The sequence below is a fragment of the Grampus griseus genome, assembly GCF_964374135.1.
Source record: "Grampus griseus genome assembly, chromosome: 1".
Taxonomy (NCBI): Eukaryota; Metazoa; Chordata; class Mammalia; order Artiodactyla; family Delphinidae; genus Grampus; species Grampus griseus.
This window is the reverse complement of record NC_139017.1, coordinates 102702338-102718967: the sequence shown is the minus strand read 5'-3', so window position 1 is coordinate 102718967 and position 16630 is coordinate 102702338. Positions and strand designations below refer to the sequence as shown.

Genomic DNA, 16630 nt, shown 5'->3' with positions numbered 1-16630 from the left:
ACAGAGAGAAGGTCTTGGTGTCCCCATGTGCGTACCAATTACCAACTATTCATTTTTAGCACATCTATGTTTGATTAGTAGTTGACATGCTTTAAAAAGGATAAAAGTAATTTTATCTTTTACTACTAATCCTCATAAAATTTTTAATCCTTTGTACCCATCCCAAATATAGAATTACAGGTGTATACCTTTTATTAAATCATAAACTTACTTAACAACATCTAACTCTAGGTTAGGGGAAATACAACATAAATAATACTGTCTTGAAGTATCTCTTAGTTGTGAGAAGAGAGATAATCATACCGTTAAGAGATTGTATGATTAGTGCTATAATCATCTATATTCATACTATATTGAGAAAATAAAGGAGGAATATATATTTACTGCCTGAAGGAGGGAATGCTTAAAATGGGTTTTAAATTATAGGGAAAGGGAAGAAATGGTTAGTATATTGACATGCTGATTAGGGACTTACTTTTTTAAACAGAGGTAGTAGCAGTAAGAGAGAGGGCGGGGGTGGGGGGTGGGGGAAGCACAGGAGGTGTGTTCAGGGAAATATGGTAGCAGAGGGTGTTTGTATGGGATTAGTTGGCTTTGGAGATATAATAGGGAGGGTTTTGCACACCTAGATAAAGTGTTAATATTTAATTTGTTAGGTAGGCGTGAGCTCTCACCGGTTTTTGAGTGGAAGGAAGATCCAGATGATCTGTCTGCCATAGGTATTAGTGGAATCAGAAAATTATGTCAAGTTATGAACAAACTTTGGAATAATTCTCAGTACATAGCACATAGAATGCTATGTTTATGATCTGTTTGTGACCAAGTTTTTTTCAGTGTCACTCACTGAAGAACAAAATGCTCATTTAAGACAAAAGAGGAAATATATTTATAGGATCATGAATAAATGCACATATTTGTGTGTTTCAGAAAGTGGTGTTTTGCTGATTTAAATCTCAGCATTTGCCTTTAAGCTTTGGGCTTGGGTCTGTATTATTGTTGGGATAAACATTCCTATGCCCTTCGTTTTATTCAAACTAGCATAGGTATTCATACACTTGCCTTATCGGCTCACTCACTCTAACCCCTTTATTAGATGGAGAAGGAAGATTGTCTTATTCATCTCTGTACTATCTATAACTCAGAACTTAGTAGACAAGGTACCTGGGCTTTGGTACTGTAACTTAGCTTGCCACTGAATAGATGTGAGATTTTAGGTTAAGTTACCTTCCTTATATCTAAGTCCTATTGTAAACTGTAAATGGGGATAATAATTATACCAAACTCATAGGATTAGTGTGAGAAATTAAGAACTATATAAAAGGCTTACCCTGGTGCCTTGCACATCTTAAGTGTTAACTAAATATCATCTATTATAATACACTTTTTCTTAATAAGTAGTTAACAAGAGTTTGGAATCAGAATTTGTTGATAGTCTATGGCTCAACCATCATGTTATTCTTTTTTTAAACACCCCTCCTTTTATATCTATAATTCACTAAGGAAAAGGGGGTAAAGAAAGTGGATTAGTCTCTAGATTTGGTATAAAAGCTCAGTTTTTATTTTCAGTAGATCACAGGGAAGCATTTGAAAATAAGCAACACTGTTTAATAACATGTATAAGTCTATGTGTACTAGCAACTAAGATCATAGACTTTGACTCTGCTTATAAGCTATATAATGGCCAAGTTATTTAATCGTTCTAAACCTTAGTTTTCTCATTTGTAAGATAGTGATATTTATACCTTATAAATTTGTGTGACTTAATTTAATATCATATTCAAAGACAGTATTAAATTATATTCTATCCTCTTGTGTTTCTGTTTTCTTAGTTATACTTCTTGTGTGGTTAAGCTCTGAAAGATAGTTTTGTTTAACTTTGTCTTAGCGGATACAATCATCTGTGCAATATACAGCCTCTGGGAAAACTAGTCTTGTTCATCAGACTACATGTTCAGGTGGAACACCACCAAATCCCTACCAGTTAGTATTTAATTATCAAGAATCAGAATGTTTACAGAGTGTGGAAAACATTTCACCTTTACAAATTCTGCCTCTTTCAGGTAAGAAATTAAGAAGTAAATGACTGTGATTGAACAACTGACTTCTAAATGAAAATGCCAAGATTATCTTAAATGTTATGTATCTGGAATACTGACAATCATAACTAGTAAATTCCAGGTTAGAAATAATCCCTGAAGCATATTGCTTTATACCCCAAGGTACTCATTACATTTGAATGAAAGAAAATTGTATGTGCAGTTCACACACAACTTACTTTCATACAGATTATATACATTGGCATGTGAGCCATGCATAAAAACCTGTCACTGCCATAGCTCATAGCAAGCTCTGAGCAGACTTGCGAAATGTTGCTCTAATTTCCATGATGTCTGTGTGGGTTGGAAAGGTAGATTAGAATAGGGAAAAGATAGAGATTCTATAGGTAGAGAAATGAAGTTATAAACATTAAAAACAGTTTACAGTTAAAGAAACTTGGGCTAGAAATACTTGCCTAGTGGTGGTTCCTATTTACTAAAAACATATTCTAAAACTGAAAATTTTTGTATTTTTAGGTTCATTTGACTTTATAAATGTCTTATCTGTTAGTCTTATCAGAAGTGAACGTATCACCTTTCTCAGCCTGGTCCTCCTGGGGATGTGTGGCACAGGAGCATACTTCTCTGATAATGATGAGCCCAGCTTATGGAGTGCCTGAACTTTGAGACACAAATGTGTTCAGGCCTAGACAGAAGCAGATGTGAATATTCCATATCCATGTCTCCTTCTGTCTAGACTGCTCCCTGGCCTTCCAATGGCAGGGGTTTCTCCAAAACAGAAGAAATTTCTAAGCTGTTTTACTGAAGCACAGATTAGGAGGAACACAAAAGTTTTGATCCTCCTTTATTGCTTCCAGTAAACGCTCCCTACTATTCTGTGTTTGAGTATTCCGTTTTGCATTTAACTAGAGTTATAGCTCTTGACTCTGGAGAAGGAGTGGAGATCAAGAGAAAAAATATCTGAGGCAACACTGGGGGGCATCCCAGGAAGAAGTATAAACAAAGATCCAAAGTATGAAATATTTATAGCCATTCTTTTCTGGAAAAATATTTTCAAGATACTCAGGAGAATAACTGAAGATGTAGTTGTTCTAGGTCATAAATTACCTTAAATACCAGTGCTACATTTGGATCTTTTATTTTGCACACAGAAAGTAGCTTCAAACAAGAGCATAACAAAATCAGATTTTACATTAGGAAGAGATTGCTGCTTGCTGTATAAGGGATCGACTAAAATGAAGATGCTCTGATATAATTGGGACCAAGTAAGGAAGCTGGGTGCTATAGTCTAGGAAAGAAATTATGAGGACCAAAACTAAGGCAGTACGTACAGAAAGGATGTGGCTAAATTAGATATTTTTGTGGCAGAATTACTAAGCTTTATTAGAATAAGTGTCTTACCAGAGTATTATCCAACAGTTGGCTTGAAAATAAGAGACATTGTTCATTTTGGACATGTTTAAGATGCTGCAGAATATCTAATTGGAAATACATAACTAGAAATAGGTTTCTGGAACTAATAGGGTGTAACAAGAACTACAGTTAGGAATTACCAATATGTAGAAGCTACTTGAAGCCATGAGAATGAAGGAAAATGTACAGAGCAGGAGGAGAAAGGTCAAGGACAAAATTCTGGGTAACCAAACTCCCTCTCTGTAAAAGTAGAAAAAATTAATAAGTTAAAAGAAGAGGTAATCAAAGCTAAGAGGAAAAGGAAAAATGGTATAATAGAAGCCCAGGAGATACGTTTTTCGAAGGAAATCATCATCACGAGTATCATGTCCTACTATATACAAAGCCTTAAAGTACCATGAGGAATGAGGAGAGAAGATTAAAATTGGCAATGTGAGATTTTTTTGCTTTTACAAAAGCTTCTTTTATGGCTACTGTGATTGAGATGGAAGCAGGTTCTTGTAAACTGAGAAGTAATGGAATCTGAATGTAAACCAGTCTTTCAAGAATTTTATTGAAGAGGATGGGAAGATAGCTGTGGCTTTAACAGGAAGATAGGTATTTTGTTTTTGTTTTTTTAAGACTGGGAGAGAGGTTGTTTTGTTTTGAATTTTGAAATCGGCGAGATTTGATCGAGTTTGGAGGTCAATCGCAAAGAACCAGAGTAGGGAAAAGTTGCTGTTTTCATTATAGTAAGTTCCTAGGACAATGATAGGGATAGCTTTGAAGAAGAATAAAGATATTGAAAAATAATGGAAATAATGCAGTCAAGATGGTCTTTTGTTCCTATTTTAAGAAAACGTCCTATCTATGAAAAGTCAGGCTTTAAATATCTAAATCTTCATTCGGGTTCCGTTTCTTGTATTCCTTCAATTTCTGTTTATACGTGATTGTGAGTAATAATATTGTGTAGAGGGGAAGTTTGGATGATGCTGAATGGCTGTTCTACTGCACTTAAGCAGATATTTCAGAACCAAAGTGGTTTGCATTTGCCAACTGTAGGTGGCACTATGCCCAAGGGAAACTGCAAATATATATAAGCTATAAAATGTATATAGAATTTTACTTTTCTGGAGTGTAATCTTGGTGGAAATAAATTAGAGTACATAAATTAGAGTTACATAGAGTACATAAATGTATGTTAGAGTACATAAATATTTAAGAAGTTGAAGTTTTAAGTGTTATCAGTTTTCTGCAAAACCTCTGCCATCATCTCCACATGAACTGGAAGATGTCTAATTTTTTTTCCTTAAAATAAGTTGAAGTTTTTAGTCATGAAGGATTACTAAACTTTATAATTTATCCTTCCAGAGCTCTTTAAAATATCTTCACTCAGTTGTATTAAGAAATTTTTTTTAAAAAAACTTATGCTGTCACATCAATGTGAATTAACATGGCAAATGAGAAGGTAAATCAAGGAGTTTGCCATCTAGTAGGAGAAGTAAACAACTGGTATATAAAGTAAAAATAGGGACTTCCTTGGTGGCGCAGTGGATAAGACTCTGCGCTCCCAATGCAGGAGGCCCGGGTTTGATCCCTGGTCAGGGAACTACATCCCACATGCATGCCGCAACTAAGAGTTCACATGCCACAACTAAGGAGCCCACCTGCCACAACTAAGACACCAAATAAATGAATATGTCTGTGGATATGTGTGTATGTGTATATAACTTTTTTTAAATTAAAATAAAGTAAAAATAATGTGCCCTAAAAGAACCCAAAATGAAATTTAAGGAGATGAGGAAGGCAGAATTACCTGACCTCTTTGAAAGATGTGTATTGATGTATAGTAGGATCAAAAGGCATTTTGGATAGAGGGAACAACACGAATGAGTGTATTTAGGTGACCAGTAATTCAATGTAATTAAAGCTTTGCTTGAATAAATAGGAATACAGGGAAATAAATTTGGGAAGGTAGATCAGGATCAGATCATAAAGAACCTCAATACCTAGAGACTTTTGGACTTAATTATAATAGTATAGTCAGTGGGGAGCCAATGAAGATTTTTTGAACAGAGTGTGCTTCAGTGTAATTACTCTGCCAATATTGTGTAGGTCAGTTGGAGAGATGGGGAACAGAGACCAGAGAAGGAAAAGACCAACTGGGCTGTTGCAGTAGTACAAAAAAATTAAGTGATGGAAAGAAAGAAAAAGGTATAGTTGAAAGAAATCACAAGAGTGGAGTGAGCAGGTCTGCAAAAGATGAATATATGCTGGGTTTTAATAACAAAGGGGTGTATAAGCTTTGGTGGCTCAGAGGATAGTGGCTGGATACTGGTCCAGGTTGACAGACCTGGAACACAGATGAAGAACAGATGTCTGAGGAAAGATGAGTTTTGTAGTGTTTTGAGGTGCCAGAGGGCATCCATATGAAAATGTTTTTCAGAGAGTCGGTCCCTTGACACACTTCCCTTGGCTTCTGTGACACTCTTCTCTTGATCATCCCATCTCTGAACGTTTTTTACAGACACCTACTTTATCTGCCTACCTTTAATGTTGATAATACTCTGAGTTACATCCTTAAGCCTCTTTTTACTTTACTACAGGCTTTTCTAGCTGTATTCCAACGCATAGGCTTACTAAGCTAGGACCTCCCCCTCAGCTCTCATAGCAATAGGCTTGGAGAAGACCTCCCTTTACCCAGGTATGCCATACATTGATCATTTTCTACTTATTATGGCATGTAAAAGGTTGGAAGGCAGCAATCTATACATCCTTCCTGGATGATCTTCTTGGAGTCTATGACTTCTAGTCTCATTTTTACAACTCAAGCATCCAAGCCCCAGGCATGTTTATACAACTCTACTGAATACCTTAAACAGCACATAGGCATGTCAAATACAGCATGTCAAAACTGAATTTCCCCCTTTTAATTCCTACATTTAAATCTTTCCTCTTTAGTTCTTAATAATGGCACTGTCACCACTTACTAACTTAGAGTCAACAAACTGAGTCGTTTAGAATATACTTCTCTTGACATAATACTCTTTCTACTTCTTAAATAATATCTGATCCCAGGCAGAGAGGGGATGTAGTTCTGTACTTAGACTTTTTCTCCCTATTTTTCCATTCCCTGTTGAACTGAGAAAATAGGTGCATTGGGCCACATAGGAACACACAAATTTAAACTTTGTTCCTTCATTCATCCGTCCACTGACTGTTTTGTCTCACCCTCCTGTGCTCACTCCTATCCCTTAGGGTTCCTCCCTTCTTCAAGCCTCACATTCAACTAGTGTGATTTAGCCAGAGAATCAAAGGAATTGATGGGTGATAGAAGCTTAAATGTAAGTTCCTATAACTCTAAGTGGCCAGGATTTTATGAGCTTCAGCCAATTAACAAAAAGATAGCAACTCAAGTTTTCATTTTTCTCCTCTGTCCTTTTGCTACTAGTTAGGACCTATAGACAAGAGCTGGAGAGACCTGAAACAGAAATGACCTAATTAAATTTCATACACCAGGATGCTTTTGGTCACAAATGCAGAAAATTCAGCTCCAAACTGGCTTACACAAGGAATTTTGTTATCATACATACTGTAGTCCAGAAGTAGGTCAGTCATTTAGACATGTTTGACAAAGGCTCAAGCTCTATTTCTGAAATTATTTTCACCTGTAATAAATGAAATATTTGTATGAAAGCTTTACAGTCAACAGGATTGTGTGGTTTGTTCTCTTCACCTCAAACAACATTTTGCATTTCTTACTCCTATTCCCCACTGGGTAGTTTAGGTGTCTGGTATCTTCGTTCTTCAATTCTTTGTATTTTCTTTGTTCTCAATTTGGCTACCAGGAAGCATCTTTCCTTAGAAGCCCTACAGTGGCTTAAGGCCTCCTCTTTTCTAAATGATTCACTGGTGTGGGGGTAGGATTACCATAATTAGCTTGGCCAATGAAGACCCATCTCTGGAGCTGAGGTCAGTTTACAAGCTGAAAGACTGCTATACCATGGGGAAAGCTAAAATAGGTCTTGGTAGGTGAGCCACAATGTCAGCTATACTTTATGCTGACAAAAAAAAAAGAAGAAGAAGAAGAAGAAAAAGAGAAGAAATAAAGGAGGTAAAATTTCAAGTGAAAATGTTTATTTTACAGTATTACAATTCTCCAACTAAGAATACTCCAAAATTAAGCGTAAAAAAACTAGTTATTTTATTTTCATAGTTTCTGACCTGGCGGGGGGGTGGGGGTGGTGGAAATGTCAAATTCTGGAGAATCAAGATGAAATAACTTGACTATACTATTCTAAAAATGTGTGCATTAGATAATCCTGAACAACACTTGAATGGCCTAACTGTGATGCATCAGTCCGGTGATAATGACACAGTGGTATTAGAATCAGAATGTCAAGTTCCAGTGCAAAAGGTAAGAGTAAAGTTATTTTTTCTCACAAATATTGGGGGATTTAAAATTGAATATAGAAATGGCATGGAGGTATTTTAAGCCCTAATTTGAATGAATTTTGGATCTCTAAGCCTAATTTTTGCCTACTTTTAAAAAAAAAAGTTAACCTGTGAGCAACACTCTTTCCCACCCTCTACCTTCAGTCCCCATATTTGTGTTTAATTGTAAATTCTATAATGCTGGTATTTGCCAGCTATCCTGATTTTAAAACATGTTATAAAACAATCTTTTAGAATCTGTTGTAGGTGATTTCCTCATGGAGTCTTTGGTGCACTTAATCTCAAACCACACATTGATCAGTCTTTCAACAAATATTCTAGATGTTTGGGATACATTAGATACACCAGGTACTATTCTAGACATTTGAATCTAGTAACTGTCAGAAATGGACTATGAATGAGATATTCACATATCCCCTCTTTTTTCTCTCCCTCCCTTCCTTCCATTCTTTCCTTTCTTTTTTCCTTGTAAGTACTTCAGAGGACAAATCTTACTGCTTGGGCACACTTAGGAATATCTGACATTTCACCGTGAGGAGCATATTGCTTTGGCCCTTGTTTTTTCTTATTCTTAGAAACTTTGACTTTCTTACATACTGCTCTGCTAATAGTTATTATCATCAAAGATGACCTATGTTTAATATGGGTGTTTTGTTATTGATAAGAACCATTTAAAAAGTACCTTTCCTGGGAATTCCCTGCTGGTCCAGTGGTTAGGACTCCTTGCTTTCATTGCCGAGGGCGTGGGTTCAATCCCCAGTCAGGGAACTAAGATCCTGCAAGCAGTGTGGCCAAGGGGGAAAATAAAAAAACAATAAATTTTTTAAAAAAAGTGCCTCTCCTGATATCCAGCATAAATTTTTTATTGTTATTGTTTTTTGTTTAAACATTGAAAGTGTCATCTGTCCCCTTTAGGATGCAAAGAATAAAGCAGCAGAGTTTCTCAAATATTTGGTTTACTGTGTACTAAAATCTTTGTTTCTCATTTAACAAAACTGTAATTTTGACTGACCCAAAATAAATTTTGAAAACAGTAAGAAAATTTTCAAAAGGGCAAAGAGATTACAGCAAAAATAAGCAGCAAAACATCAAGTATATGTCATACCATTGAAGTTTGTGTTAAAGGTAAAAGTGACATAAGTCTACTCTCTGTTGATTTCTAATGTCTAGCATATAGTAAGAACTAGAATGTTGAAAGCTTGAGGAGGAATGGGATTATGTGGCTTGTTCTCTTCACAACAAACCGTTTCCATTCTTTTTTTTTTTTTTCTTGATTTTAAACTGTTTCCATCCTTGACATTATTTCCTACCGTTGCTCACTCACTATTAGCAGTGTTATTACCACTTACTGGAAAAAAAAAAGGCTACAGAATTTTGGTGCTAGAACAGATCTTTGAGAATTAGTCTTTATGAACAAACTGTGGCCCAGACAGTTCAAGCATCTTGCCCAAAGAAGAGCTGATACTAAAATAAAACATTTCAACAAGCTCCCAACCTCTGTTGTTTTACTCAGAGCTCTAGCTTTGCTGTTCGTCTCTTACTTACCTCTGCCTCAAGAAAAGGTATCCCTTCTTGCCAAGACTTCTCTATCTCTTTTCTTCATTTTCTTTCATTTAACAGATTTTTGTGGAGCTCTCCTGCCATCTCTATAGTCTCTATTATTCCTTTTGTCTCATTTCTCCACTACCTGTTTACATTTTAAACCAGGCTTTCTCAACTATAGCACTATTGACATTTTGGGCTGGATAAGTTTTTGTTGGGAGTAGGCCTGTACATTGTAGGATGCTTAACAGGAACCCTAACCTCTATCTACTAGATGCTAGCAACACCCTTTCCCCTACCACTACGTGACAACAAAAAACTTTGCTGACATTGCCATAGGTCTTCCCTGGGCAAAGGAGAATCACCCCAGTTGTGAAGCAGTACCTTAATTTTACCTAGAATCCAGCTGTTCCCCATTCCTGTAATTTGTCCTATCAGAGGAACCAATGATGTCTAAAATTGCTGCATCCCTCCCAAAGTCTTGATAGGGTAAGGAGTCCAGGGTCTTCTACTACTTCTCTCTCTGGTTGAACATCCACTGTGGTGATTTCAGTTACAGTCTCTCTGCAGATGACTCAAATATATAGTTCTAGACCTGACATCCTGTGAGTTTTAATCATTTTTGATTTCTCAGTCCCCTACAGCCAAGGAATTGCTAAATTCTCTGGGTTTTACTTTCAACATGTTTCCTTTTCCACTTCTGCCTCAGAGACCAGACCTCATTGCTTTCAGTCTGAGCTCTTTGTAATATTTGTAACTGGTCAGACTAACTTGAAACCTTCCTTGTTCTAATCCATTCTGCTTTTAACATTCTTACACTGTTCCTCCTGATGTATTGCTCTGATCACATTACTAATATGTATGAAACCTTCAGTAGTTTCTAACTTTGACTCCAGAGTGAAGATTAAACACCTTTACCTTATGACTCCAATCTAGCCTTTCAGTCTTAACTATATATGCCTTGTAATTCACTGAAATTGAACTCTTCATTTCTCTCCGGATATATCTAGTAATATCTTTAATTATGATTTTCTTTCTTCAGTGAGGAATGCTTTCCATCCTCATCTCTGCCTGTCAAAAGTCTTCTTATTCTTCTCTGTGATGTCTGAAAAACTGTACTGTACTCCAAACCCAATTATGAACTTTCTTGTTTTAGGATCTGCCAAAATTTTATTGCAATTAGATAGACATTTCCGGGATCAAGCCAGAGACCAGGGTTTCATCCTCCCTTTATTTCCTATTAAGTATACTACCAGGTATTACCTGTTCTGTTTCAAATCTCTATCTGAAGGCAAGATTCTTTAACTAACTCAGTAGAAAAATGAAGTCTGGAACTAGTATTTAGCCCATTCCATGGGTAAGAACGAAAACAGGTTTTATTGGCAGCATACAGGAAAGACTTCATAAACACAACTGGGTGACCTATGGTGAAGGTCTTGTGTGTACAGTAGGGGTGAGATTACTTCAGGATGGAAATTAAAAAGGCTTATGGAAAAGTCTTGTCATAAATTTTCTTTTGCTTTACCTGGGACCCTGGACAAATTTCTCCCTAATATTTCATGGAAATAATATGAAAAGAGGAATCAAGCATAATTATTAAGGAGACATTTATCAAAAAAAATTTAAACAGAGGATGTTCAGGTATTGCATTGTCGTCTTTCCTAACCCCAGATAAGTAGGCTAACTCTTTTTTTTAAATTGAGGTATAACTGATATATAATATTATTAGTTTCAGGTATACAACTTAATATATTGAGAAATGATCACCACAGGAAGTCTATTCTCTCCCTCTCCCAACATAGTTAAAATTTTTTTTCTTGTGATGAGAACTTCTAAGATCTACTCTAAGCACATTTCAAATGTACAATGGAGTATTATTGACTATAGTCACCATGCTGTACATTGCATCCCCAGGACTGACTTATTTTACAGCTAGAAGGTTGTACCTTTTGACCTTCTTCACTCATTATGCCCACTCCCCACTCCCCCTCCTCTGGCAGCCATCACTTTGTTCTCTGTATCTATAAATTTGGGGGGTTTTTGGGGGAGTGGTGTTTCTTGGGGTTTTTTTAGATTCCACATATAAGTGAGATCATATGGTATTTGTCTTTCTCTGTCTACTTATTTCACTAGCATAATAAATGCCCTCAAGTTCCATCCACGATTTCCTTGGTTTTTTGTGGCTGAATAATATTCCATCATGTATATATGCCACATTTCCTTTTTCTGTTTATCCATTGATGGACACGTGGTGTTACTTCCAGATCTTGGCTATTATGAATAATGCTGCAATGAACGTGGGAGTGCAGATATTCTTCAAGATCCTGATTTCATTTCCTTTGGCTATATACTCAGAAGTAGGATTTGCTGCATAATACGGTAGTTCTACTTTTTTTTTTTTTCTCGGGTATCTCTATGCTGTTTTCCATAATGGCCATACCAATTTAAATCCCCACCAACACTGTACAAGGATTTCCTTTTCTCCGTGTCCTCACCAACAGTTGATAATTGCCATTCTTATAGGTGTGAGGGTGATATCTCATTGTGGTTTTGATTTGCACTTCCCTTATAATTAATATTCCCTTATGATTAGTGATGCTGAGTACCTTTTCATGGACTTGTTGCCCATCTGTTTGTTCTCTTTGGAAAAATGCCTATTCAGGTCCTCTGCCCATTTTTTTTCAGTTTGTTTGTTTTCCTGCTGTTGAGTTTTCTAAGTTCTTTATATATATCTCTTATCAGACATATGATTTTCAAATATTTCCTGCCATTCAGTAGGTTGCCTTTTCATTTTGTTGTTGGTTGCCTTTGCTAAGCAGAAGGTTTTTTAGTTTGGTGTAGTTCCACTTGTTCATTTTTGCTTTTGTTGCCTTTGCTTTTGGTGTCAGATCCAAAAATTATCACCAAGATGGATGTCAAGGAGCTTACCACCTATGTTTTCTTCTAGGAGTTATAGTTATGGTTTTAGGTCTTATATTCAAGTCTTTAATCCGTTTTGAGTTGATTTTTACATATGGTATGCGATAATAGTCTAGTTTAATTCTTTTGCATGTGGCTGGTCAGTTTTCCCAATACCATTTGTTAAAGACACTGTCCATTACCCATTTTACATCCTTCACTCCTTTTTGTTTGTTTGTTTTTGTAGGTCATTTTCCTTTATTTTAAATGTAACAGAAAGTTAAATTTTCCAATGAAATAACAATGAGGCTACTGGCTCTCTCCCACAAGACTCTGAGGCCAAGCCAAATTATATGAAGGCTAGCCTATCCACACTATTTTCCTTCACTGCTCTTTTAATTTCCTCTTTCCCCATCTTCTTCTGCAGCAGAACACGTGCCCAAGTATGAAATGAGTCCTTCACTCCTTTATTGTAAATTAATTGACCATAAGTGCATTTGTTTATTTCTGGGCTCTCTATTCACTTCCATTGTGCTATGTGTCTGTTTTTATGCCAGTACCATACTGTTTTGATTACTGTAAGTTTGTAATATAGCTTGAAATCAGAGAGCATGATACCTCCAGCTCTGTTGTTCTTTCTTGGAATTGCTTTGACTAGTTAGGGTCTTTTGTGGTTCCATACATATTCTAGGATTGTTTGTTCTATTTCTGTGAAAAATGTCATTAGAATTCTGATAGGGATTGCATTGAATCTGTAGATTGCTTTGGGTAATATGGATGTTTTAACAATAGTAATTCTTTCAGTACATGAACATGGAATATCTTTCCATTTCTCTGTATCTTCTTCCATTACTTTCATCACTGTTATAGTTTTCAGTGTACAGGTCTTTCACCTTGGTTAAGTTTATTCCTAGGTATTTTATTCTTTTTGATGCAATTGTAAATGTGATTTTTTCCTTAATTTGTCTTTCTGATAGTTTGTTAGTGTATAGAATCACAGTGGATTTTTGCATATTGATTTTGTATCCCGCAACTTTACTGAATTTCTATATTCTAATGTTTTTGATGGAGTCTTTAGGGATTTCTATATATAATATCATGTCATCTGCAAATAGTGACAGTTTTACTTCTTTCTGATTTGAGTGCTTTTATTTCTTTATCTTGCCTGATTGCTCTGGCTGGGACTTCCAGTACTATGTTGACTAGAAATGGTGAGAGTGAGCATCCTTGTCTTATTCCTGATCTCAGAGGAAGAGCTTTCAGCCTTTCATCACTGAGTATGATATGAGATGTGGGCTTGTCATATATAGCCTTTATATGCTAGGATATAGTCCCTCTATACCTACTTTGCTGAGAGTTTTTATCATAAATGGCTGTTGAATTCTGTCAAATGCTTTTTCTGCATCTATTAAGATCATATTTTTATCCTTCATTTTGTTAATGTGGTGTATCATGTTGTTTGACTTGCAGGTGTTAAACTATCCTTGCATCCCTGGAATAAAACCTACTTGATCATAGTGTATCATCCTTTTACTGTATTGTTGAATTTGGTTTGCTAATATGTTGTTGGGGATTCTTGCACCTGTGTTCATCAAGGATATTAATTGTATTAAAATTGTGTATTAAAATTGTGTAATTTTCTTTTCTTGTGATGTCCTTATCTCATTTTGGTATCAGGGTAATGCTGGCCTAGTTAAGTTTGGAAATGTTCCCTCCTCTTCTATATTTTGGAAGAGTTTGAGAAGGATTGGTATTAGTTCTTCTTTAAATGTTTGGTAGAATTTACCAATGAAGCCATCTGGTCCTAGACTTTTTGGAAATTTTTTGATTACTGATTCAGTCTCCTTACTAGTAATTGATTTGTCCACATTTTCAATTTCTCCATGACTCACTTTCGGTAAGTTGTATGTTTTTAGTAATTTATCAGTTTCTTCTAGGTTGTCCAGTTTGTTGCCATATAATTGTTCATAGTAGTCTCTTACAATCCTTTATATTTCTGTGGTATCAGTTGTAATATCTCCTCTTTCATTTCTTTTTTTTTTTTTTTTTTTGCTTTTTTTCTTAGATTGATTGATTTTGGCTGAGTTGGGTCTTCATTGCTTGCAGGCTTTCTCTAGTAGCAGTGAGCGGGGGCTACTCTTCGTTGCAGTGCGTGGGCTTCTTATTGTGGTGGCTTCTCTTGTTGCGGAGCATGGGCTCTAGGCACACAGGCTTCAGTAGTTGTGGCACGCAGGCTCAGTAGTTGCGGCTTGTGGGCTCTAGAGCACAGGCTCAGTAGTTGTGGTGCACCGGCTTAGTTGTTCCATGGCATGTGGGATCTTCCTGGACCAGGGCTCAAACCCATGTCCCCTGCATTGGCAGGTGGATTCTTAACCACTGCGCCACCAGGGAAGTCCCTTCTCTTTCATTTCTGATATTGATTTGAGTCCTCTTTTTTTTTTCTTGGTGAGTCTAGCTGAAGGTTTGTCTGTTTTGCTTATCTTTTCAGAACACCAGTTCTTATTTTCATTGATCTTTTCTGTGGTCTTTTTATAGTCTCTATTTCATTTATTTCTACTCTGATCTTTATTGTTTCCTTCCTTCTTCTAATTCTGGGCTTCATTTGTTCTTCTTCTAGTTCCTTGAGGTGTAAATTAGGTTTACGTGAGATAGTTCTTGTTTTTTGATGTAGGCATTTATCACTATGAACTTCCCTCTTAGGACTGCTTTTGCTGTATCCCATACCTTTTGGTATGTTGTATTTCCATTTTCATTTGTCTCAAGGTATTTTTTTTAACTTCTTTTGATTTCTTCTTTGACTCATTGGTTGTTCAGCAGCATGTTGTTTAATCTCCATATTTATGAACTTACCAGTTTTCTTCTTGTAATTGATTTCTAGTTTCATATCATTGTGGTAAGGAAAGACACTTGATATGATTTCAGTCTTCTTAAATTTATAAGACTTGTTTTGTGGTATAACATTAACTATCCTGGAGAATACGACAACTATTAGAAGGGCCATCTAGACATGTAATATCCAGTGTCCAGTATGGTAGCCACTAGCCACATATAGTTATTGAGCCCTTGAAATGTCTAGTGCAACTGAGAAACTTAGTTTTAGAACTTACAATTAACTTAAATTTAAAAACTTATACTCAGTTCAATTATTGGAGAGCGTAAGGATGTTTGGAACAGTTTGATTATGCATATCTACTTTTTCAACTGTAAGTTTTATGAAGTTTAATTACAGATCAATGATTTCTAATCAAAGTTAAGCATTTGAATTGAGATGTGCTATAAATGTAAAACACCAATTTAGAAGACATTACAAAAATATAGGGAATTCCCTGGTGGTCCAGTGGTTAGGACTCCAGGCTTTCACTGTCAAGGGCCTGGGTTCAATCCCTGGGCGGGGAACTAAGATCCCACAAGCCGCACAGCACGGCCATAAGTAAGTAAGTAAGTAAATAAATAAATAAATAAAATTATCTTCAGTCTTTTATATTGACTGCATGTTGAAATAATAATGCTTTGGGTATATTTGGTGAAATAAAATATATTATTAAAAGTTTTAGTTTAAAAAAATTGTGGTACTAGAAGATTTTAAACTATATATATTTCTATTGGGCAGCACTGATCTAGACCTTGGCATATCACAGTTAAGAACAGTGATCACAATCAGTTAATTTTTTTCTTCATACCGAAGAAAGGAAAACATAGCTATGTCAGAGGGTTCTCAACAAACACTGTGCTGTTCTTCTGGCATCGTCTTACTTTCCCTCTGATTAATCACTTGTATATTTGCTTTATTTTTCTCATAAGATCATAAATGTCTTTTTTTTTTTAAGTTTTGTAACTTAATTTTTTTTATTGAGGTGTGGTTGATTTACAGTGTTAATTATTCCACACAGCAAAGTGATTTGGTTATACATATATATATATATTTTTTTTAATTCTTTTCCATTATGGTTTATCATAGGATATTGAATATAGTTCTCTGTGCTATACAGTAGGACCTTGTTGTTCATAAATATCTTGATTACAGTGACATGGGGATTTTTATATTCTTAACAGATTGTCATACCCTTAACATACATGTTTCATATTAAATTGAAGTAATTGTCAAGCATGCTATTTTAATTTGATCTTAGATGAATAGTTGAATTTAGTTAATCTGTTATCCTATTTTTTCTATTTTAGTAACCTTTAACTTAAGTTTAGTAAAGTTATGAAGCCTTTGGAATCTTTATTTTTGATCTATTACTATATCAAAAAATATTGCTTTTCTTCCAAAATTTAGTTGACAT

The 16630-nt window shown here is 35.6% G+C and overlaps 1 protein-coding gene across 1 annotated transcript in view; it reads left to right on the top strand.

Moving 5' to 3' along the window:
• BRDT (bromodomain testis associated) overlaps positions 1-16630 on the top strand; it is a gene marked incomplete at both ends in the record, with an annotated part of 48493 nt that overhangs the window by 23097 nt on the left and 8766 nt on the right. Inside the window, 2 exons of the mRNA XM_082677099.1 lie at positions 1886-2060; positions 7766-7866. Of these exons, the coding sequence (XP_082533225.1) occupies positions 1886-2060; positions 7766-7866 (276 nt within the window). The remainder of the gene's footprint in view (positions 1-1885; positions 2061-7765; positions 7867-16630) is intronic.